The sequence below is a fragment of the Nilaparvata lugens genome, chromosome 3 (assembly GCF_014356525.2).
Source record: "Nilaparvata lugens isolate BPH chromosome 3, ASM1435652v1, whole genome shotgun sequence".
NCBI lineage: Eukaryota > Metazoa > Arthropoda > Insecta > Hemiptera > Delphacidae > Nilaparvata > Nilaparvata lugens.
The window spans coordinates 28,736,872-28,761,016 of record NC_052506.1 but is presented as its reverse complement, the minus strand read 5'-3'; the positions used below and the strand labels follow the sequence as shown (position 1 = coordinate 28,761,016).

Genomic DNA, 24,145 nt, shown 5'->3' with positions numbered 1-24,145 from the left:
GTGTCATCAGCATACAACACAGTCTTGCTGTTGATTGTGAGAGGAAGATCGTTTATCATCAATACAAAGAGGAGTGGTCCCAATATTGATCCTTGGGGGACGCCGTACTTTACTTTAGCAAGGTCGGATCTCTTATTTCCTACACAAACAACTTGCTGGCGATCGCCAAGGTACGATCTAAAAAGACTAAGGCTCCTTCCACTGACTCCATAATAAGCTAATTTTTCAAGCAAAATATCATGATTCACGCAGTCAAATGCCTTGCTCAGGTCACAGAAGGCAGCCTGAGCAAAGCACCTGTTTTCAAAAGACTCAATTACAAATTTTATAAGTGCATCAAAGGCGTCATTAGTGGATCTTCCCTTCACAAAACCAAATTGATGCTCCGATAGTACCCCAAGATTTACCAAGTATTCATACACCTGTATATACATGACAATTTCTAGAACCTTGGAGAAGACAGGCACTATTTGGATGGGTCTATAACTGGAAGGTTCCTCTTTTGAGCCTTTCTTATGAACGGGAACAACTTTGGAGACTTTTAATACATCGGGGAAAACACCCTGTGTAATACACCTGTTAATACAAATGGTCAGTAATGGCACTACAGAGTGAGCAATATTTTTGAGAAGACAGCTTGATAAACCATAAAAATCTTCACTCTTCGAAACTTTAAGATTATGAACCACTTTAAAAATCATCTCTTGACTCACCTCATGAAAAAAGAATAAGCTATTTTGCACTTTATTGACATTATCATTGAGCAATGCACTGGCTGTAATTGATGGCTTGTCTATCTTCTCGTGCACATCATCTACTGATTGAATGAAATAATTATTAAGTTTGTTTGGTTCAGGAGTAGATAAGTTTACAACATTCTTGTTGGAGGATAAAGTTTTGATAATTTGCCATGCTTTCTTACATTTGTTTTTAGAAGATTCAATGATTGATGCGACAGAATCCCTCTTGGCTTCATCCAATGAATTTCTGTACAGTGCTCTGCATCTAAGATAAAGTGTTTTCGAATGTTCGGTTTTTTGTTTTTTGAAGTTTTCATGTAAGAGAGTGAGTAGAATCTTAATCTTACCAAGTTCAGGTGTGTACCAGTCAGCCTTACATTTGAAATTCTTTCTATTATTAACTTGGGAAACTTTTTTTCTACAGGTCTTTCTAGGGATAGTTAGATTGAAATAATATAAAACTGTATTGAGGAAGGATTCGAATATATCACTTGCATCTGACTTTTTCATGACAGCACACCAATTCACTAAATTTAGAGACCGATTAAATTGTAGTAATTAATCTTTAGTAACAGGTCTTGAAGTAATAGTGACAAAATCGTTAGAACTAGACTCAACAGAACTACAGGGCACACATATCGTGACACAATCATGATCAGAGTAGGAAAATCCTATAACACTTGAATTTATCATATCAGGTTGAACGTTGATAGATATTAAGGGGGGAAGATTGAACGTTGATTGATATTAAGGGGGGAAGATTGTGATGATAAAACAGCTGTAATATTTATAATCTGTTATCTCTGTTACTAAGACACATATTTAATGTCGAATAAAGCTCGTGTTGAGTCCAATTCTATTACACAGTAAATGAATTAATCACTCACTGTGACAACGAGATCTTTCGGTAGGTCCACCATCTTCTTGGAGACAATCAAGAAAGATCTCTGTCGAAAGATCTCGTTGTCACAGAGAGTGATTAATTCATTTATTGTAAAATATCTTACTGTTAGTCGTTTTTTCTAATAGAAAAAAAAGTGATTTAATAATAAACAGTTCGTGATGGAAAACAAAATTGAAGAATTTTATTCATTTACGTCTCTCGTAACGAACAAGAATGGGCACGCTACATCCTCGCCACTTCTTTGATATGTGAACGGACATAATAGACTACCTATTGAATGAAATAGAAGACAACTCGAATAAAACCAAAATGCCACTGTCCCGCCCGTCTCGTGTGCAATACCTCCGCCACGTCCGTTCTATGTGAATTGGGTATATATATTTTTTGAAAGATTACGTCCTTAGGACTCCAGTTATGGAGTATGAGATAACTTACTTTACTTTATCTGGCTCTACAGTCCTGGGTGGACCTTGGCCTCCTCTACATGACGCCTCCATACATGCCGCTCTTGTGCTCCCTGCCGCCACTTCGCCACACCTAGCACACGGAGATCTTCAACCACATCGCTAATCCATCTTCTTCTTGGCCTTCCTCTTTTTCGGGTGCCCATCATCCTTTCATCAATCAGCTTTTGTGGTACTCTTTCATCACTCATTCTTACCACGTGACCCAGCCATTCTATTCTTTTTGCTTTGATACACCTTATAATATTTCTTTCGCCAATTGCTTCATCAATCTCATTGTTAAATTTGGCTCTCCAGTTTCCTTCAACGCAGACCGGTCCCCATATCTTCCTGTACATCTTTCTCTCGAAATACCTCAACGCTCTTTCATCTCTGAGTATGAGATAAGTCAGGTCAATAGTTTTACATGATAAATAATCAACACTAAGCTTACATAATTCAACACTAAGTACATCAAACCTAGTCTTCGTTTCAAAATAACTTTCGTACACTATAAAATACTCTATCAACTAAATATTTTTTCAATTTTTTGGAAGATTTCCAAATCATTATTTTTAATGAGTTGTGGTAACATGTTATAAAATGTCCTTCCAATATAAGTTAATAGGGTTTTTGTTCAAATAATCTATACTATTGTGAGTCATTATATATGCGATGATAATCAGCTCTGTTTCATGTATTGTTCTCATGTATATTTGAATTATTATATATTGAATATTTCACATACATTATAACTTCATAAATACAGAGTGTTTCAGAAGTAGTGTCGAAAATTTTAGGGTATTGTTCCTGGATGATAGGAGACTACAAATGTCTTATTTAAAGTGTCCAAAGCTCAGCGGTTATCCTTAAAGCTGCCATTTTGTTTTTTTTTTCACTTAGGAATTTTTATCTCAACAACGAAATGTTGTATTGATCTGAAATTTGCTATGAAGACTAAACTTTAAAAAATAAAATAAAAAATTTTCAAAATAGCGGCTATTTAAAATTTTTGATTGCCAATTTCATGAAAACCATTCACTTTACAGAAAATTTACAAGAAACAAAAAAGTTAGCAAATTTTATCAAAATTTCAAGGATACCTCATTTATTAAGATTGGTCGAAGAATAACAAAGAAATATTAATTCTTTTCGCCACACTGCACAGAAAGCAGCTGTTTTCCAGTCCCTATGTAGATCTGAAAGACCTTGTTTGCAGATGACTCTCGTCTGATGTAAGAAACAGGTTCCTTTTCCGTTCTAGGCCAAAAAGTGTACTCTTTCCAGCCGCTTGGAAGTCCGTAGTTAATAAGTCATCCGCTAGATCGGGCGAGTGTCCACTTTCTTCATCTGAAGTCGCCATGATTTCAGTTCGAATTTCGAATCAAACTAATTCAGCATTCGCTTCACAACCATTTTTATTCAATTATTTATTGTTGATTAGCGCATTCCGAATTTTCAAAAATGCTTGAAGATGACGACGCCCGTGATATTCCAAGTGAAATTTTAAAAGAATCTGAAATCCTGACTGCAAATCTTCTACCACTAAAATCAAGAGATAGGTACTATAACGAGTATTCTTTATTTATTTTGTCAGCAATACCTGTAGTGTGGCGAAAAATATCATTCGCACCATGGGCAAAAATGATTTTCCTGCTCTCAATCTTTTCTAGTCCTCGGCCTACGGCCTCAGACTTGAAAACCGATTTCGAGCCAGAAAAATCTCATTTTCCGCTCTAGGTGCGAGATACACTATTTCGTACTGCATGCATGCACAAGACAAACAAGATCATCTGAAAAACATTGTAAAATCAGCTGTATGGCCATATGGAGCGTCACTGAGTTTCAAACCTTCATCTTAAATACAATTTATTGGAATTGAAAATTTATTATTACTGTTTCTCATCTAGACATATTTTGGAGTGTCACTTTGTTGAGTAAAGCTGAAAATTTCTACTACAGTTCAAGGTATATTGTTTATTATTTCAGAAGTAGGATGAAGCAAAAGCCAGTAGCAACTGGAAATGTTGTGAGTGGAGAACTTGAAGCAAAATAATGATTTCATTCATTTTCTCATTCAAATTAACTTACTGTTATAGTAGAATTGTTTGTTGAGAATACGAATTGAACAATGAATTGGAAATTTTGTTTTTCTACGTGCTCTATTCTTTCTGGGATTTGGTTAGTTGAGACGCAATGAGCATGTCTATCTCCTAGAATTTTCATATTGATCCTTTGATAATACATTCTTGTCATAATATCACACCATGGCTCTCTCTATAACTTATTCTCTTGTTATATTCTTATATTTTTCAAACACAATTCAATAATGATTGTAGAGCTCATAGTTGAATCATATCATAACAGATTGTAGTCTGAGTTCCAGTAATTTCTTGATCAATAAATTGCTGCAATTATAGTCAGCTATCAACTTTTTTTTTAATTTCAAATCAGAATGTCCAGTCCCATGATATTCTTGATTATTTGTTTATGAAAATGTGGAAAACGTGAATAAGTTCACGAATGTCACAACTTGAGTTAATTCAGACTTTAATCCCAATTCAATTATTCGATTAGATCACGCCATCAGTGCTCAGAAATTTCATCTCAATAATTATTATTATAACTATCATCAGCAACTGATAATTCTTTCCATTAGTTGAATGATGTTTAATTTTTTAAAGTTCCATTTCATTGGGAACTCAAATGAGTTATCAATTTGGATTAGATTAGAACTTTTAATAATAGAAAACCCAGAAGGGAGAATTGTTGTAAGCTATATCACACAGAATCTCTAGTGGGAAATTAATGGAAAGAGAGAGGTTCGAAATAATGCGGAAAGCTATTCAAATTTAACACACCAATGAAGTGGAAGCAATCGAAGTAGCAAGCACTCCCGTTCATGTATCAACACTACCAAAACCAGCGTTTACAATATGTCAGTTACGACCTGGAAAAAAGTATGAGTGGAAGTTGTCAAAAAACAATAGTAGAGTTCTCAAATCGAACACTTTTATCACTGAATTTGCTATTGATTACTTAGTGACTAGTGAAAAAGGATCAATTGTTCCTGACTTAGAACTTAAACGTCAAGTCAATTATATGTTTGGTGCTTTACGAGCGAAGAACGAAACATTTTGTTTTGTAACTCATACGGACAGGGGAATCTGTCAGTCATGCAACATATTTCCACCTTTAAAAATATATAGAAAAAATAGAGTGCGGGGATTTTTTCGTGGAAGTTGGAGATTCCCAGATCTTTCTTGTGACATTCACTTTACCAATCACCGTTATCAATCAAATAATGATACAATACACGGGTTTCCCTCAATCAAAATAGTGGGATCTTCTGATGAGTCTGAAGAATCATATCCGACTTTAGTGGAAGATACACGAATTCAAATCAAACTTTTCAATTCATACGGTCAAATACCTCTTTATAGTTCTATGTTTGAGCCCATTTTCGCAATCCACAGTCCCTGGGACCTTCCAAGTCCTTTCATGAGATGGCACCATCTCAAGGGAAGGTCTACAGTGATCAACATTGAACCGGAACAAATCTTACAATATCCGTCAGACGCTAGTGATTTTCTGTACAGCATTCCATCCTCTAATCAGTGCTACAACACAGAAAAAAAATTGGACTATTTCCAATACTATACACTTCAAAATTGTTTAATAGAATGCTCTACGAAGAAAGCATTGGAAAAATGTGGCTGTGTTCTGTTTTTCATGCCACATAATGAGACAACATACATATGTTCCGATTGGAACAGCCCCTGTGCATTTAATGAGTCTATCAAAGCCCATTATGCTTCAAATGATGAAAATAATGTATATTCTTGTGACTGTTTACCAACTTGTAATTCCACTGAATACAAAGTGATGTCAATTGATTCAGACCACCCTGAAACAGATATTGAAAGCGAAGAATCGAACATGCTTATTGTATTCAGAGATGATTATTTCTGTCCTAAAATCCGCACTCTCCCTTACAACAAATACAACATGATTGATTCCACTGTTGCTTATCTAGATATATTTTTAGGTGTCACTTTGTTGAGTATAGCTGAAATATTCTACTATAGTTCAAGGTATGTTATTGATTATTTCAGAAGTAGGATAAAGAGACAGCCAGAAGCAATTGTAGTCATTGTGAGTGATAATATCGAACAAGAATAGTGGTTTTCATGTTAAATAGTTTGTTATCAATTGTAATTATGTTGAATGTAAAATGCGTACCGTATATATTATATGAAAATCCATAATTTTAATGAAGTACAATATGGTTGAAAACTGTAACAAATCTATACTGTTTAGAATGTAGCTATCACTGTGTGTTCTAGAGACTTATTGTTTTGTCATCATTTCAATTTAATTAGCTGATACAATGATTATAATATCATCAAATGTTTTCGCATCGCTTATTATTTGAACTGTTTTCATTAATAAATTGATTACATGAATTATTGTAAACAGAGTCTTCCTTCTATCCTTCTGCTTATAATAATGATCTTGTGCATTGTAACCAATGATCCTGTATATGACATCCTATATAATTATTATTTATAGAGTATCATATCGGATAAAAACGACTTGTCTCAACCACTTATCCATTAAAAGATTTTGAGAAACTAGTTTTGGTTCTTACACTATGGATCAATCCATAGTGAACTCAATTTACTAGAAAGTTATTTGTGAAAAGTGTTTTAATGAATAAGTTTTGATGACTATTTGAAGTATAGTCAACTATACAGAGTGTTTACGAACTCCCAACCAATACTCTAGGGCATTGTTCCTGGGTAAAAAACATATCTAAATATATTTAAGTTATCCGGAAGTCTTCAGTTACTCACACAGCGGCCATTTTGCTTTCACTTATTATTTTTATCTAAATAATGGTTGAACATACGAAATGGAAACTTTGCACAATCATTTATAACAAATAAAAAGCTACAAAAAATTATGATAATTTTTCAAATTCATAAAACAAAATGGCGGACATTTAAAATTTTGTTTCTCAAATAACTCAGAAACGGATGGTTTTACAAAAACTCTACAAGAATAACTTTTTTCAGTAAATTTAATTACCAATCGATTGGTACCTGACATTTAAAGATTGGTCCAATATTAACTAATATATGGCAGCTTTAGTGGTTGGTGACCCACCTTTAGAGGGTTATGTAATGTTATTTTATTGTATGAAATGACCTAAAATCGCTTACTATTAACATGCAATGCAAATAGAAATTGTTGCATCATTGAGGCGACTCTATTAGCATGCCTTGGTTTGCACTACAACAAAGTTTCAGTGGTCATCTATCACTATAAGGCTGCCATATCTCCATTAATATTGGTACAATCTTGAAAACAACAGGTACCAATCGATCAATATGTAATTGAATTTATTTATTTATAAATTTATTCTTGTGATTTTTTTGTAAAAGCAACGGTTTCTGAGTTATTTAAGAAACAAAATTTTGAATGGCCGCCATTTTGTTTTATGAATATAAAAATTATCATAATTTTTTTGTAGCTTTGTCTAGTTGTTATAAATAATTGTGCCAAGTTTCAATTTCATATGTTTGACCATTATTTGGAAAAGAATAATAAGTGAAAAAAACAAAATGGCCGCTGTGTAACAAAAGACTTCCGGGCAATTTAAATATGATACTGTATTAAGATATGTTTTTCACCCAGGAACAACGCCCTAGAGTATTGGTTGGGAGTTCGTAAACACCTGTATAGTAGAGTAATGTAAGTATAGCTTTTTTTATTCAATATTGATATCTACTAACAATATCTCTCTCTATTTTTGGTAGAGTTACTGGGAAGGATATTCTGAGTATTCTTGCCAAAGAATGGACATTGATATGTTCAATACTTTTTACATATAGAGCTTTGTTCCTGTAGATGCAAAATCATCTAATAGTAATTCTGAATTTATTTTTTCATATGAAATGTACAGTTCAATAATTATTTTTTTAGTAGTTAATAATATGTAAATTCATCTAGAACTTTGCTGTATTGTAAGCTTTCATATATTTCAAGTGTATAAACAAGTAAGTAATCTGTATAAATAAAGCACTCAATCTTGCAATCTCTCTCTAACTAGTTTTCATCTCACAACCTACTGCCAACCTAACCTAGAAATTGATAACAGATATCGCACATCACTTTATGACGTTCTAATCCTGAGTAAGGGGGGAACGCCGAAGCCAGCCAAGGCACCATGAGTCTCTAAAACCCTGTAGGCTGCTATTCACTGTATGCTACTGACTTCTGTACAATCGTAAAAGGTGAATGGGCGCCACCCAGCCGGAGCGCGGAGGCTGCTACCATAGAGAAAGGATAAGCATAAGTTTATTGCTTGTCTCTGCTGCTACCCAGCCATCATAAAAGTCGATTGGGCGGGCTAAGCCCGCCTTCCAGCCTGAGCGCGAAGGCTGCTACCCACTCCTGTACAGTCGTAAACCTAGCTCCGCAGTGCAGGCTGGTTGCTTGGCTGAATCGGACTAGGCGCTGAGACAGCAAATAATAGCAGCGTTGGTGGGAATGCGAGCGGCCGCAGTAACATCTTCCACCCAGCAATGGTCGGCGTAGTTCCGCCTAGCGGACAGACGAAAGATCAAACCAGTCGGTTATTTGATCCCTCCAGCCAGGCTCAGCCAAGCAGCCGAGACAATAGAACAATGGAGTGGCGGTCTTATTCGCGTTCATCAGCAGTTTTCTTTCTCACGATTATTTTGATTTTTGTGTGTCAATAATAACTCCAGTCACCAGTAAAAAGTTCCCAGAAACGTGGTTTACTACCATATTAATGACTTTTCATGATGATTTTTAATTATTTAAAAACATTGTTGACATTCTGAGCCTTTAGGCTAAACTTGGGGTCGCTGAGAACGAATCTGCAATCAGAATTTCTCTATCACGAAAAATAACGGAAAAAATCCAGCTGTTGATCTTCCGGCAACCGTTAACAGTCATCCTGCAATGCGGTCGAAACACTTCCAAGCCAGACACCCATCTCAAATGACAACAACGCCAAGCTGTGAGAAACCATCCTGCACTGCGGCGCTAGGTTAAAAGACTGGGGCGGGCGAAGCCCGTCTCTCAGCCGGAGCGCGAAGAGCGGAGGCTGCTAACCTACGTCACCGTGGGTGCAGGGGGCGAAGCAGCCTGCCGAGCGCGAAGCGCGCTAGTCGAGAAATAATGCAGCAGCCTTATCACTTGACTCAATAATATCTATTAGTCTTTCAACAAATGATACTCTATTGCAGTTTTCGTTGATTTTCCATTCTGGAACCCATGCTGTTCATCACATTAAAATTAATTTCTGCCAGGTGCAACAACAGTAACCTATTCAAAACTACTCTCTCAAATAGTTTACTTATCACATTTAAAATGCTAATGAGCCTATAATTTTCTACTTTCAGAATCTCCATTCTTGAAAATTGGTAAAAATCTTCCCTCCTTTCATATCATGAGGGAAAATACCATGTTCTAATGAATTTTATTAATGAGATGGATTAGGACCATTAATAGATATTTACATTCTTTTAGAATTTTACTTAGACCCCATCCAATCCTATTGTTTTGTTATTTAAATTGTTGATTATTTTTGACAACTCATCTTTTGATACTGGATGAAACTTGAATGCCTTTTCAACTGGCTCAGTGGTTACAGTAATTGAAATATTAGTGTTTAGCGTCTTTTGGAGATTATTTGCTACCTGTTGATAATATTCATTGAAAAAGTTAGAAATGTTTACACTATTATTCATATAATTCCCATGTTTATCAATTATTCTAAGGACAATAGTATATGTATCTTTTTGAGCTGCTCTCCTATTACTATATTTCAGCTGTTTTCTTACATTTAGCTTCCTTCGCCTCTTTTGTGTGGATTTTCTTAAGAAATTTGTAATTATTGTTTTCACTTGAAACATCTTAACTAATTGAAATCCCTCATAAGCTTCAAAAGCTAATACATTGGACACCTACAGTAATTGTGTGACATCATGACCATATAAATTTGAAATCAATAATATTCTTACTTACAAAAGTTATGCAGTTAATTTTAAAAGGAGATATTAATCTTCTTTGTACGACTCTCTTTCTCACAGTTGAATATTCTAGGAGTGTTCAAAAGAATATAACAAAGTAGAACGACACGACGACTCAAATAGGAAAATATTAAAACTAGAATAAAAAAGGAAGTGATTTCAGACCTAATGAGATCAATTTATTTCCAAATACACAACATTTCAAGAAAGACTTTTCAATGATAAATAAAACTATTCATTTTCTTTTTTGAATAGGTTTTCAAGCAATTATTAGTTTCACAAAAGCTTCTCACACACTTTACAAACAAATCAATAACAAAAATGTTTCAATGCATGACATTTACAAGGTTCTCTTCTCATAGAACTGAAATTGTTTAATACATTATTACTAGCAGAGTTTAACAAGAGCTTCCATGCTGTGCAGTGAGATTTTGAGATTTTTCAAAACTATATTGGGTTGATGCAGATAGACTTTGTTGAGGGCGACGTTGAGCCAATATAATACTTTCACATGATCCACACACAAAGCCATTTTAGGTCATCATTGCAAATAAAGGCGGAAGGATTGAACTGAACACATCTCCATGAAAATCAAGGCGTGCACCTCAAATATGAATAGTTATTGAACATATTAATATTGTAGCAGAATATCTCAGATACATTCGTTAGAATTAGCTGTGAAAATGACTCATTTAAAAAATATAAGCACAAAACCGAGCATATTTTACCATTTATTATTGAAACAATGATATGAAATGTAGAAAATCGCTAAAAAAAATTGCAGAATATTTCGAATAGCGGAAAGGAAGATTGTTCTATTTATTCTGAAATCAATAAGATAGATGATTGCTTGGAGGAGATCATTGTGTAATGTTTACCAGAAAAAGTAATAAGCTAGAAGGTAAATAAGCTAGAAGCTAGAAGGAGGAAGGGTAGATGGTAGAACGCAGAAGAGATGGTATGTTCAATAAGAAAATGAGGAAGAAAATATGAAGAAAAAGATTGCTGGACTGGAAACTAGACAGTAAAATTAAAACGTTTATGGGCGATTGTTTGTTTTCAAGAAAATGGAGCTTATCGAAGTTTATATGAGTTCTTGCCAGTTTTATTTTTTGAAATAACTTCTGCGACAGTATAATTAATTGCACAAATGCCATATTGAAGTCCCATATTTCATAAAATTGGCTTATTGAAAATTTACTCAACACTTTGTAATGGAAATAATAATTCAATACATCAATAGTCGCGAATACAAGTGAAAAAGAATTTCTTCTTAAAGAATAACCAAGACCTAAGGAGTATAGAATGGAGTATAGAATGTGTGCCTAAAGTTTGACAGTAGGAAGTCAACATTCATCAAATCAGCTCGACTATTGTGATTGAGATTAATTAATGCAACTTAAGACATCTTATGGTATGCAGGTATTGATAGAAATCGATGGAAATCCTATCAATAAATAATATAGACTAAGGACTGAATTTGAAACTACCGCAGTAATAGCAGACTTGGCCGACAAAATAGAGCTTAATTATAGAATAATAATAGGTCGAATTATAGTGATTGACAGCCATCTTACTTTAGCCAAATTTAATGCGTGGAGACAATTGAAACGTTAGTGTACATTTCCATATTTTCTATTCTCCTTGCATGCAAGGACCAGTCATTTATTGAATCAGCTTCATTTTACTGCCGACCATTCCAACTAAAATAATAATAATTATATAATGACATACCGACACAGCATGGTGGAATACGGTTCGTAATAAACTGAAATTATTCTCTATAAATGGTAGGAAGAATATTGGGTGTAAAGAGCTAACATCATTGATAGAATTACCAATTCATTGATGAAAAATGATGTTCTTAGTCGATTTAGATCTTACAAAGAATAAAATCCAAGGACTGAGTTCGCTCTAGATCTAAATAAATAATTATACTTAAATTGCAAGTGCTTTCAGCTAATTAGCCTTTTCTATAAGTGGGGATTCACACACTTCATACTAGGTATAATAATCAACTAGTTTTACACTATTTTGCATTTAATAATATTTTGCTATCAGTCTTGATAAATAGTTTAGAGCTGATAACAACCGAATACGGTTCATAACAAACTTGAAAAAGACTAGAACAAGATAACTTTATTTTAACTTAAATAAACTTACAATAAAATTTGGTTTATCAATGGTCAATGTAATACATGTATTTAAAATGTAAACAATTCAATCTGAATAAATACGCGTATATTTAAGTACCGTACCTGACAGATACATTGTCTACAGATACATTTGGAAGTGATTACTCAATTTTCAAGTGGCTCATAATAAAGAAAAATGTACAATTCTATCTACAGAAATACTTATTTACACTATAAAAATATATTATTAGAATGTAAGTTATGTTATAAAATTTCAATATTTACAATAATTATGTTTTTTATACATTGTATTATTTACAATTATCATGTTCAACAATGGGTTACCCCAACACTACATAATTGAAGTCATTGGAAAGGAAACCCCTTTATAGTATGCACCATTCAAAACTTATTGTAAAATCAATTAGATGATATGATTGATGATTTTTGTAAAGGAATGATCCAGATATTGGTTTTAAAGTTGATGGAATAAATGTTGTAGTTTGGAATACAGAATATTACTGTACTTGCAAAAATTAACTTATTAAAACTTTTCGAGTGAATGGACACGATAAATCTGCTTAATGACAAATCTAATTAAAGACACCTCACTCACACACGAGCTGGGAAGCTTGACCGAACTGTTTTGTGATGAACACCCACAATTTTTGACTAGAAGTATTTGATGTTAGCCATCTAAAGGAGGCCCAAGGTAAACCATCGACACTTCTGTATTTCCATAGACTGCTGAGACAGCAGGGTACAGCCGTTTATCCGGTAATCCTTAAAAAAACAAAGTTTTAAATTATTACTCAAATAATAATTTGAGTTCAATATAGATAAGTATGCTCATGATTTCTTTTCTGTACTTTTCATGTATATTTGAACAAAATTTCAATCTTAATAATTTACCTACTCGACTCTGCTTTTCGTTCAATACAAGTATATTCTTATGCTGAATCTAATGGATAAGAAAAAAGTCTACTGCATAATAATTATTTAAAATTCAAGACAATAACATAATTTATTGGTTCAGTACCATATTATAGAATAGAATAGCGAGATTGCCTTTTTCCAAGTTCTAGAGACCGAGTACATAGTAAGTACATAGCTGATGCAGTTATCAGCTACTATGCAATGGGTCTTGCAAGACGTGGCAATACATTGTCATTTGTGATAAAGAATCAATCAATCAATACTAGGAAATAATATTTCTATAAACCCGAAGTTGTCACAACATTCACCTATAACATAACAGCTTCGATAGAATTCATAAAGTTTATCATTGTACATAAAAATTAATTTGGATTTTTTCATATTGATAGAACTATAAAAATTACACAAAATTCTGTTCTTACATCCAGAAACCCAATGGGTGCAAGACAGCCTTATCTAGAAATTGAATGTCTAGATATTTCTACCGGGTGCGGCAGCAAAACTTCCTTTTTTAAAGTGAATGTCATCCAGTCAGCTGATGTAGTAGAAGAGCAAAATTTGCCTCATTAGAGGGGTCAGAATATAAAGTTTTCTCCCCGACATGTTCAGTCGCCATCATGCATTGGAACAATGAGAAGCGGGCATTTGCCGTTGAGACTCAGGGCCGGTTTCCGAGCTCGGGATTTAGCTAAGTTCTAGACTTTAAACAGCACTGGAGTCGAAAAATGGCTTTCGAAAACGGGGCGTAGTCGCAGTTTTTATTTTCTCATTTCTATAATTGGAAACGTTATTCCTTGATGAAATTGAACAATCCTAAATAATCCAAAATAGCTTAAACTTTACACTATTTTTCCTTTATTTTATTTTGTGTTCAACGTTCTAGTTTTTCGAAATTTAATTCAAGCGTGACAATGACAATGACTACGACTACGCCCCGTTTCGGAAAGCCAATTTTCTCACTCCAGCTGTTTAAAGTCTAGAACTTAACTCAATCCCGAGCTCGGAAACCGGCCCTTATTTTTCGAACGGATGTTCTGTGATCACAACCCAGCGCGCATTTTGAAATCGCTTTAATTCAGCCCCTTTGGCTACTGTCCCGGACCGGAAATCAATTGTTACGTGAGTAACTACATTCAGACAAACTGCAAGTGCGACTAGACGAAGAACTGAAGTCCAATTGCAAAGTTCAGTAATCTCCTTCCAACAGAAATACTTAGGCAATTAATTTGTAATAATATGAGATATTTTATTTGTAGCCTGATTAATATAATACTGTACTGAAAAAGTAACAATGCAAGGTTCAGAACAATTTTAATCAGGCCGTGATCATCTCGATAAGTAATTAGAAGTTTTAAAATTCCAAGTGATGAAGGTGGTGTTTTCTGCGATCAGAATAGAATGGAGTACTTAGATTCATAACAAAATGTTTTAAAATTGATCAACAGCCGTCTAATATGGAAAGAATTTGCTATTCCAAGAGGGAAATTTGCACCATATTTAGGCAGAACGTCCTAAATACTGCAAGAAAATCTCTCTAAAACAATATCCTCACGGTGATATGCAACTACTTACGGTAATTAAAGTGATAATTTTGACTGAAGTAAAAAGTAATTGAATACGACCAACATATCTGTAACATTAAAGTCAGAATAACAAAATATAGATCTTTCTCAACACTAATGCTAAATGGGGTCCACAGCTTAATCAATATGCTCCACAAAGAATTGGAATCTATCAAAGAAAGGAAATTTTTGCTCAAAGGTCCAAAGTGTTACCTATCGGTAAACCTACAATTCAGTGGCAGATTACGTGCTGGTGCCTAAGCCTACCTTCAACACTCCCCGATCAACAGACTGAAGGCTTGGAGAATACAAGTAACAAGTAAGTTAAGTTATTAACAAACATGAAATATTTACCTCTGAAAGCTACTCCTAGAAACTCATAATTCTTCTCAAATGATAAGGTATTGTCATCACAGTCTAAAATCACACGGATTCTTTCTCCAACCTGAAAATGAGAGAAAAATTGCATATATTTCTTCTTAAAAGAGCAATATTATTATAATAATAGCCTAGTACTGGACCAATTACTAAAATAATACTTGTCAAAGTCTAGGAGGATAAATTTTATGTGACTTATGATTAGCCTTATCTTTTGTCAAACCCAGAAAAATAAATTCAGCTCTCAGATTCAAAAATGTGGTTATTACCTTGCTCATTATATAAAAATATATTCCATTTGTAGCCAACTAAAACTCATTGATAAGAAAAACAAAACAAATTAATAAACAATGAGACTCTCAGATATTGTCTCCGAAGTACTGAGGCAGTACACAACGAAATTGAAATTGTACAACAGGCAACCATTTTCGACTTTATTAAAATTCCGAAACCTATGCGGAGGCTAGGGCCACATGAGCGCACAAAGTGCGTCCGTTGCAAATTACTTTTTGACGTCCGTTGTAGAAATACATATAAGTAGTGATGTGGATCGGGAATATTCCCAGAGGGAAGGAACTTATGATTTGGCAATATTTCCAAGGCAAAGAAATTTTGGAAATTTGAGGGAACTTAGGGGAATTTATAAAATTGATCTAAAAATGATTGAAATTGATCAATCCCACTCATATTTTACATCAATATAATCAATAAATCATCATTCTATTTGATATTGATCAAGCTCAGGCACATTTTACATTGATATAATCAGTAAATCATCATTCTTTGAGCCTGTTTTTGCTCACTCACTCACTGTCTTTTAAATACTTGTATAGTCCAGTCAATGGAAGATTATAGAGGGAAAATTTTGGAACACAATTATTGACCCTGTAGCTCTTTTAAGGGTAGTAAGGGGGTAAACATATCAAATGTCCTCACTCATATCCCCTGTGCTAAGGTGGTGGAGGTGGTTTGAAAGTGCCATATTTTGTTTTTTGCAATTATCTCGAACAATATGCGCATTTCGGAAATTTTTGTCGAACACAATCATAATATTAAAGCTCACAAATTATCCTACAAGTTTCAATTCCAACATTTTTCCATATCTCCCATAGTATCACATTTTGAAGAAAACCCCTTTCGGCTCCGATTTTTTTATCTTTTTGGCCTTATAACTTTTTAACGATTCATTGAAAAAATCCGAGCTAATTATGGGCTCATAGAGCATCATATTCTCTTCAAGTTCATCTATGGTCTCATTATTTTACGCATCTCCCTACGATTGTTGCAGCAGTTATAGTGTTGAGTGTGAAATCTTCAGTTTAACAACAATAGATCAATTGTCAGGGAAATTTGGAGGGATTGTTTGGAACACAATATTTGACTTCGCAGCTTTGTTTGAACTAGTTAGAAGGTGAACATATCAAAAGTTCTCATCCCTACTCCTTGAGCTTAAGAGATGAGGGTAGTTTAAAAGTTGCATTTTTCATTTCTGGCTGACACGCATGTAACTGGGAGAAAATGCATTTCAGCGACATGGCTAACGGAGTAAAAATGAAGCTAGATAAAATTCCTACAAGTTTTGTACAGTAGAGTTTTGTGATATCTTCTTTAGTTTTTGAGATATTCACTTTCAAAAGTGTAAAATCTTTGAAAAGACAGTTATTCTTCCAACTTTTTTCACTTTCAGGGCTTATTAATCAACAGCAATGCATCGAAAAAATGTATTTTTTTTACACATGGGGTAGGAGTGAGGACTTTTAATATGATTACTCCCTTACTATCCTTAAAAGAAAAGCTACGGGGTCAAAAATTGTGTTCCAAAATTTTCCCTCTATAATCTTCCATTGACTGGACTATACGAGTATTTAAAATACAGTGAGTTGTAGAGCATTCCATTCTCTTCGATTTGATGTATTACTTCATCATTTTATGCTTTCCATCAATTTTTATAGCAGCTTTAGTGTTGAGTGTGGTAGGAGTGAGGAATTTCTATATGCTTACCCCCTCACTATCCTTAAAAGGACTGCGAGGTCAAAAATTGGGTTCCAAACTTTTCTGTCTATATCTTTTTGAGCATTCGTTGCCTGGACTAGTATCTTATTACAAGTTAAGTGAGCCTTAATGACTCTTGAAAGGTTGTGAGCTCATTGGTTGTGAGACTTTGTGAGACTTTATTTACCTGATTTACAGGCATTTATTTGTAAGAAAAAATCTTATTCAACTTGTAAGACAAGAAAGTAGCATGATAATAGTGGTGCAATTTTATGATTTATTAAGTGCTCATTTTTCCTTTCAGTCTATGATCAGTCTATATAAACTTCAAATTACTGTTTTCTTTGAACTCACTGCAATTTATAAGTTATTCATCCTTATATTTCTTACATAAATCTTTTGTATAACAGGTGATTGAGAGCTTGAGTAACAAAAAACGTCTTTTTCTGCCATTTTCATAAAAGAAATCATAAATTTCCTCAAGTTCCCATAAATTCCCGGGAATTTATGATGTTTGGGAATATTTCTGTTTAATTCACTGGGAATATTTCCCGATCTTAAATTCCCGGGAATTTTACATCACTACATAGAAGTGAATTGGTGACAACACACGAGGTACGTGCGGACCAAGTAACGGAAGTCGTAACAGACGGTGATTTTTGAACTGCGCAGAAATGCTACAACGCACGTCGAGACATGCAAAAGTTATTGCTTCGTCTGGTTGCATTGCTTAAAGCCAACTGACGTTGACGCACCACACTCAATGCTCGTGTGGTGTCATTGGCGACGGCCGCAAAAAGTAAGTTGCAACGGTCGCACTATGTGTGCGTGATCGCTCGTGTGGCCCTAGTCTAAGTGTCGATTAGTGAACGCACGGCTTTGTATCGAAAAATGGATCTTCCAAGAAACTCCAATCTATGTATTCTCTGTTCATCTTATTGGAGCACCAAGCATATTCTCACACAGTGTTCTGTTTCGTGTTTTTGTTGGTCCCATTATCATAATGAAAGCACACCATTCAGCCCCCCTGCTTGACTTTGAAACTCCTGAGAGGAAAAAATACGTTCTTTCGACTACTTTTTACAATTGGAAGAATAATTTATATTGTTTCTGTGCAACTTTGTCGCTTTTACTACCTATTCATCTCTTGAAACAAAAATGTTTCTAGAATGTTGAGAATTTCATGTTTTCTGATCGAAATGTCTCGACATTGACGAGCATAATCACTGATAAATCAATAAAATAACTATGGATGGATGAAATTTTCCAGACACCAATAGAAGGGAGACATTTTCACCATTATTTTGATATAAAAGTCTTACCTACTCATTACGTCTCATAAATCTAAGAGAAATAATATTCAAGTAAAACACATTTTCGCGATGTTTTCATTTTAATAAAAAAAAACTTTCCGGCCTTATCCGTCTAGCCAGGGGGCTCCAACCCCTGGATCCCCAGCTATATCATCCATGAATAATGGGATTGCTTTCCTTGCATGCCTTTTTTATTTGAGCTTGCTCTCTTCCGTAGAAAAGTCAAAAAAGACTTTCAGACTCGATTCAATCACCAATTTTCTTTGATTTATATTATGTAGCGCATGATTGCAAAATGCTCATTTTTATCTGAATTAATAAACATTCAGTTATTTCTCAATTAGAGGCTTGGTTAGAAATTATAATAATTATTGTAATTCAGTCTAATAGTTATTTCAAATTTGAAACAGGAATGATGTGGAGAACTTGAAAAGCATCCATATCTAACTCAATATCTAATTGGATAATCGCATTTTGAGATCTTATCAAGTAAATGAAATAGCAGAGGAGCTTAATGAACATTTTGTGAGTGTTGGTAGAAGAATTTCTGAAAAAATTACCAAGGTAAAGGACAAGATTTTTAGGGAAAAAACTAATAGATTGTTTTGTAATTCGTTTTTCTTTTTTCCTGTCATAGCAGAGGAAATTGATATGTGTATTAAAAACTTGAAGAAAGGGGTAGCACCAGGATTTGATGGAATTTTTTCTAAATGTCTGAGTTCAAATTCTCGCATAATTTCAGTTCCTCTGGCTCATTTAATAAATTTATGCTTTTTGAATGGTGTTTTCCCCGACGAGTTGAAAAAGGCCACTGTTATTCCTTTGCATAAGAATGGTAACAAAAGTGATCCAGGGAACTATCGCCCAATTTCTTTGCTTTCATGTTTGTCAAAGGTAATTGAGAAATGTGTTAAGACTCGTTTGGTCGAATTCTTGGAAAAATATGAAATTTTATCTAATTGCCAATTTGGCTTTCGTAAGGGTGTAAGTACTTCTGATGCTGTATATAATGTTACTAAGAGAATTATTGAAACACTGGACAGGGAAGAGAAATGTATAGCTGTGTTTTTAGATCACCAGAAGGCTTTTGATACAGTGGACCACAATATTTTATTTAGAAAGTATTGGAATTAGAGGTGTTGCTTTGGGTTTCTTCAAAAGCTATCTCAGTTGTAGATCACAGGTGGTTGGTGTTGATGGTATAATGAGCTCAGAATTAGAAATTACGATGGGTGTGCCACAGGGAACAGTTCTGGGTCCAATATTATTTTTGATTTACATTAATGACTTACTCAAGATAGAGCTTGAGAGCTGTTCTTTGTTTTCTTTTGCTGACGACACTGTTGCTATTTTCTGTGCATCAAAATGGGAGGATGTTTTTTGTGGAGCTAATGAGGGTTTGAAAGTTATAAAAAACTGGTTAGATTTCAACTTAAATCGTTTAAATATAGAAAAAACTACTGCAGTGTCATTTTCTTTGACCTCAGCAGGTCAGCCAGATAACCAGGGGAGTTTGGCTTTTCATGAAACTGGATGCGATGATAATAGTTGTCTATGTCCTATAATAATATTTAAGAACAGCACCAAATACTTGGGAATAATCATTGATAAGCATTTGAAATGGAGAGACCATATTTCATATTTATGTTCTAGGTTGAGGAAGACGCTGTATAAGTTTGTTCAACTGAGAAATATTTTTACAGTTGAGCAAATTAAAATGGTTTTCTTTGCGCTTGTGCAGTCAGTTGTGCGATATGGTATAATTGGCTGGGGTGGTTGTGGTGTTAATGTTCTTAAGCCTCTTATAGTATTGTATAAGAAAATTATTAAAATATGCTTGAAAAACCCGGTTAGATATCCAACAAATTTTCTCTATAAAGAATTTAATGTTCTCAGTATTGAGCACTTGTATGATCTTGACCTAGCTAGTTTTGTCTATTCGTGGCCCAATAGATTCCCTATAGCCCCTCATGGCGGCTATGTTACTCGTAGACAATCTGAGAGATTTTTGCTAGAACCACCTTGTAGAACAGCGGCTGCCAGTGCTCATGCAGCGTATTATGGTCCTAGACTTTTAAACCGTCTGTTGCTTGAAGTTTCTGGAGCATCCCAATGTATACCAATTTGTTATTATTCTTTCACTTTCAAAACTTTTAGACAGTATCTTCGACACTACTTATTAGGGAGACAAAATGAAGACTAATTTTGATTTATTTCTCAAATCTGTAAATCTTAATTCTATTCTTAAAATACATATCTTACTTAGTATAACAGAGCAGAAGAGAATTTGTTGTTTTATTTTTAAATATTGCTGATCTTTATCTTTGATGTAGAACATATAGTTGAATCTCAATTAGGCCTATACTGATTACAAGAGCAACATTTGTATGAAAATAGCATAAGAGAATGGAATTTTCTTTTTTTCTTGATATTGTAATGTAAAATTATAAAATCTAATTATGTTATTAATATCACGATGTATATTAGTATCTTATGCTATCCAACATTCTAGAGATACACCATCCCTCATCACAAGCTTTGCTTAAAGAGGGATGCAACAATATTATTTAGAATATGATATTTTATGTAAATATTCATTATTTTATAAAGAATTTGTATTTTATGTTTGTAAGTATGAATTGTATATTAATTTTTTGTTGACATTAATAAATTGAAATTGAATTATGAATTTGCTTGAAAAATGTGGAAAAATTCGTTGAAAAACGAGATAGGAGCCCTCTAAAAAAACACTGTGGAACGCATGGAAAACGCTGTTATACCACCTATCTTGGACGTATCTTTGACTTAATTCTGAAGTCCTCTCTAGACAAAATTTCTAGACCCTTGCTGAAATTCTACACCAAATTTGAACATTTTCTCTCAGTTGGTTTATATTTGAGACTAATGATGTTCAAATTATGGTTGAAATACAATAAAATGATGGTACGATGTACGAGTATTTCGACAATAGGACTACAGCTTTAGGTCATTATGAAAGTGTAAAATAAACCGTAATCATGGGCCTAAATAGTTCGGCGAAAATCTAGGTTCTGTACCGTTATACACCGTTAACAAAATCACAAAAATAAAACGGCGGTCACTATTGTTTTTTAAATAAACAAATTTCAACGTAGCACAATTTTGCATGCATTGAGCCTATACCGTGTCAGCCATGTTTTTTTTAACTATTGATAGGCCGATACAGTACTTACAGTTATAAATGTACTGATCTGATCCATAACCCCTTCCAGCATATTATTGCCATTTAAAAGAAAGAACCTAACCTTTCACATTTGAAACATTCATAAATATACTTTAACCTGGACACCAACCCCTTCCAACATATTGCAATCCCATACCAAAAACCTAACCTCTTAACCCACCATTTACCTTTGCAATACTAGGTAAACATAACTCAACCTTATCCCTAGCCGGCGTAATTCTAGGTCCAGAGGTGTGTGAAAAGTCTTGAACAAAGTAAGGTTAGTAAAACTAAATTTCTGATAAGTGGCCGTCGTTTAATTTTTGTGATCAAAATAACATACTAAATCGATCCCAACCAAAACTTTTATAACAGGTTGACACTGGATCTAGACTTTAGTCAACGCCATATATCCAATATCCAACGCCATATCCAATACGGTACTAAATATCCATGAAAGCATTTTTTTAGGTTAGGTTTGATTAATATAGCTAACAAACACATTGTACCTAACGTTGATATTTCAGCCTAATTTGGAGTATAATTTTTTTATTAACAATTCTATACTTACCTAAACTAGCTTGATTTTGCCTCAAAAACTACAGAGCTATCATATGATTTAGGAAGGAAGTAAGGCTAATAGATTATCAATACTTAATCTGTTCAGACTAAACAATATATTTAAATTCTATTGATCTTGCATAGTAAGATAAAATTATAATAATTGAAAGCAGGAAAACTAATTGTATGAGATTACTAGAAAATAAACTTACAATAAAGATAACCATTCAGATTCCAATTATTACCTGGTACTTGGGTGCATTGTTCAACAACGGATAGTTTCCTCTTGAGTCCCCATTATGTAAAAGGTGATTGTCAACTAGATTCCAGCCCCAACTTTGATCATCAGATCCTAATAAGGCAACATATCCATGACACTGGAGTAGCGCTTCTTTTGTAGATATCCCTATCACTGCCACAGTTCCTAAAGGTCCCTCCCATATCACCTCCCAAGCATGTCGTCCATGTCTAAACCCTATTTTGCCTCTGGAGGCGTCAGTACTTTGAGCTACAGGATTTCTGTGGAGAGTAAAACCATTAGGTTTAATATACACATTCCTGGAACAATCGTTTGGATTCCAAGCATGATAAAATGCTTTGAGTTTTGCTTTATAGGTTGGTACAGATGAGAGCAAGTCTGATTTCAACGCTTCTTCAGCCAGTTTTCTTATACAATGTAACCGCCACACATCATTATTTTCATCAATCAGAAACACATACCACCGTTTACACACAAGTGAACAATTCCTAAGATCATGCAAATCTAAATATGAAAATATAACTTCTAAAACATTATCAGTCAATGTCGCAGCCATTCTACCATTTTGCCGGTTTACCACTTGTTCAAACTAGGGAACGCTTCAGCCAATCAAAACTTATGTTTCTTGTTCCGTTTCAGTGTTGTTCCCATTTCAACCAAAAAACGGGTCGATTCCGTGCACAGAGTAGAAGAGTAGAGCAATCACTGAAAAAGACAGATAAAATAAAAGTAGTCCATTAGAAAGAATTGAATTGCTCATAAAAGAAATACGGGTAATACAAGCTTACAGTAAGATAAAATTACTTTGTTGTAAGCAATTCGAATTGTAAGTTTAATTTCATTTCTGATAAAGTCTGCTCAACTTGAGAAAGTGAAGTGGATTTCTAGCAGCCCTGAAAAGTTTAGTTGCTTGATCCAGCCCGTTGACCACATCTTTATTTCGTCGAAAAGGGAAACAGTACTGTTGCATATGAATAGAGCGAAAACATAAAAGAGCTGCATGTGAACGAGTGAGTATAATTTTTTCACAATTCACAAAGTAGAAGGTATTAATTTCTTCTCCCACTTTATTTAATTCTCTGTGCACAATGCATAATGAAAGACAAATAATTATGTGCTGTCGAAGAGTACTCTGTACTGTACTGAAGTATGCAATTCATCAGATTATATTGACTATGGATGAGGTGGTGGTGGTGGTGGAATAGGAAAACATAATAATAAACTATAGAATGCTAAATATTTGATGAGCCAAGGGCAATTATGGTTGATGATATCATTCATTAATATTACAGATAAGCAATTTTGAAAACATCAAAACTCGATATATCAAAACATGGATAAATAGGAATAGATATACCATTTAGTAAATGATACTGTGGATAAATAATATAGATAGATGGAAATTGAACACAAAAATTAATTAAAAATTGTAGTTTTTTAAAAAATATTGACAAAATTATGAATGAAAAATGATCAGAGTCAACTCATTTTTTAAGATTCTCATTTATTTCTCAAATAAGTTATAATTTGAATAATTTATTATAACTGGAATCCATACCGGTACTGATGGGAGCCATGATATTGCATGCATTGCAGAAACCTGCCTAGGTGATGAAAAAAAATTAAGATTGAACAATACAGTAGCCTATGTCCA

General features: G+C 34.0%; 1 protein-coding gene across 1 annotated transcript; it reads right to left on the bottom strand.

Annotated features, from left to right (window-relative positions):
* Positions 1–10,310: 10,310 nt before the first annotated feature.
* Positions 10,311–23,083, bottom strand: LOC111055254 (F-box/SPRY domain-containing protein 1). The gene is made up of 3 exons (XM_022342422.2): positions 22,478–23,083; positions 15,141–15,231; positions 10,311–13,071 (listed from the first exon to the last, which is right to left on the bottom strand). Exons 1-3 carry the CDS (start codon positions 23,045–23,047, stop codon positions 12,977–12,979), a joined length of 756 nt encoding a protein of 251 aa, XP_022198114.1. The 5' UTR covers positions 23,048–23,083; the 3' UTR covers positions 10,311–12,976.
* Between the last annotated feature and the right edge of the window lie 1,062 nt (positions 23,084–24,145).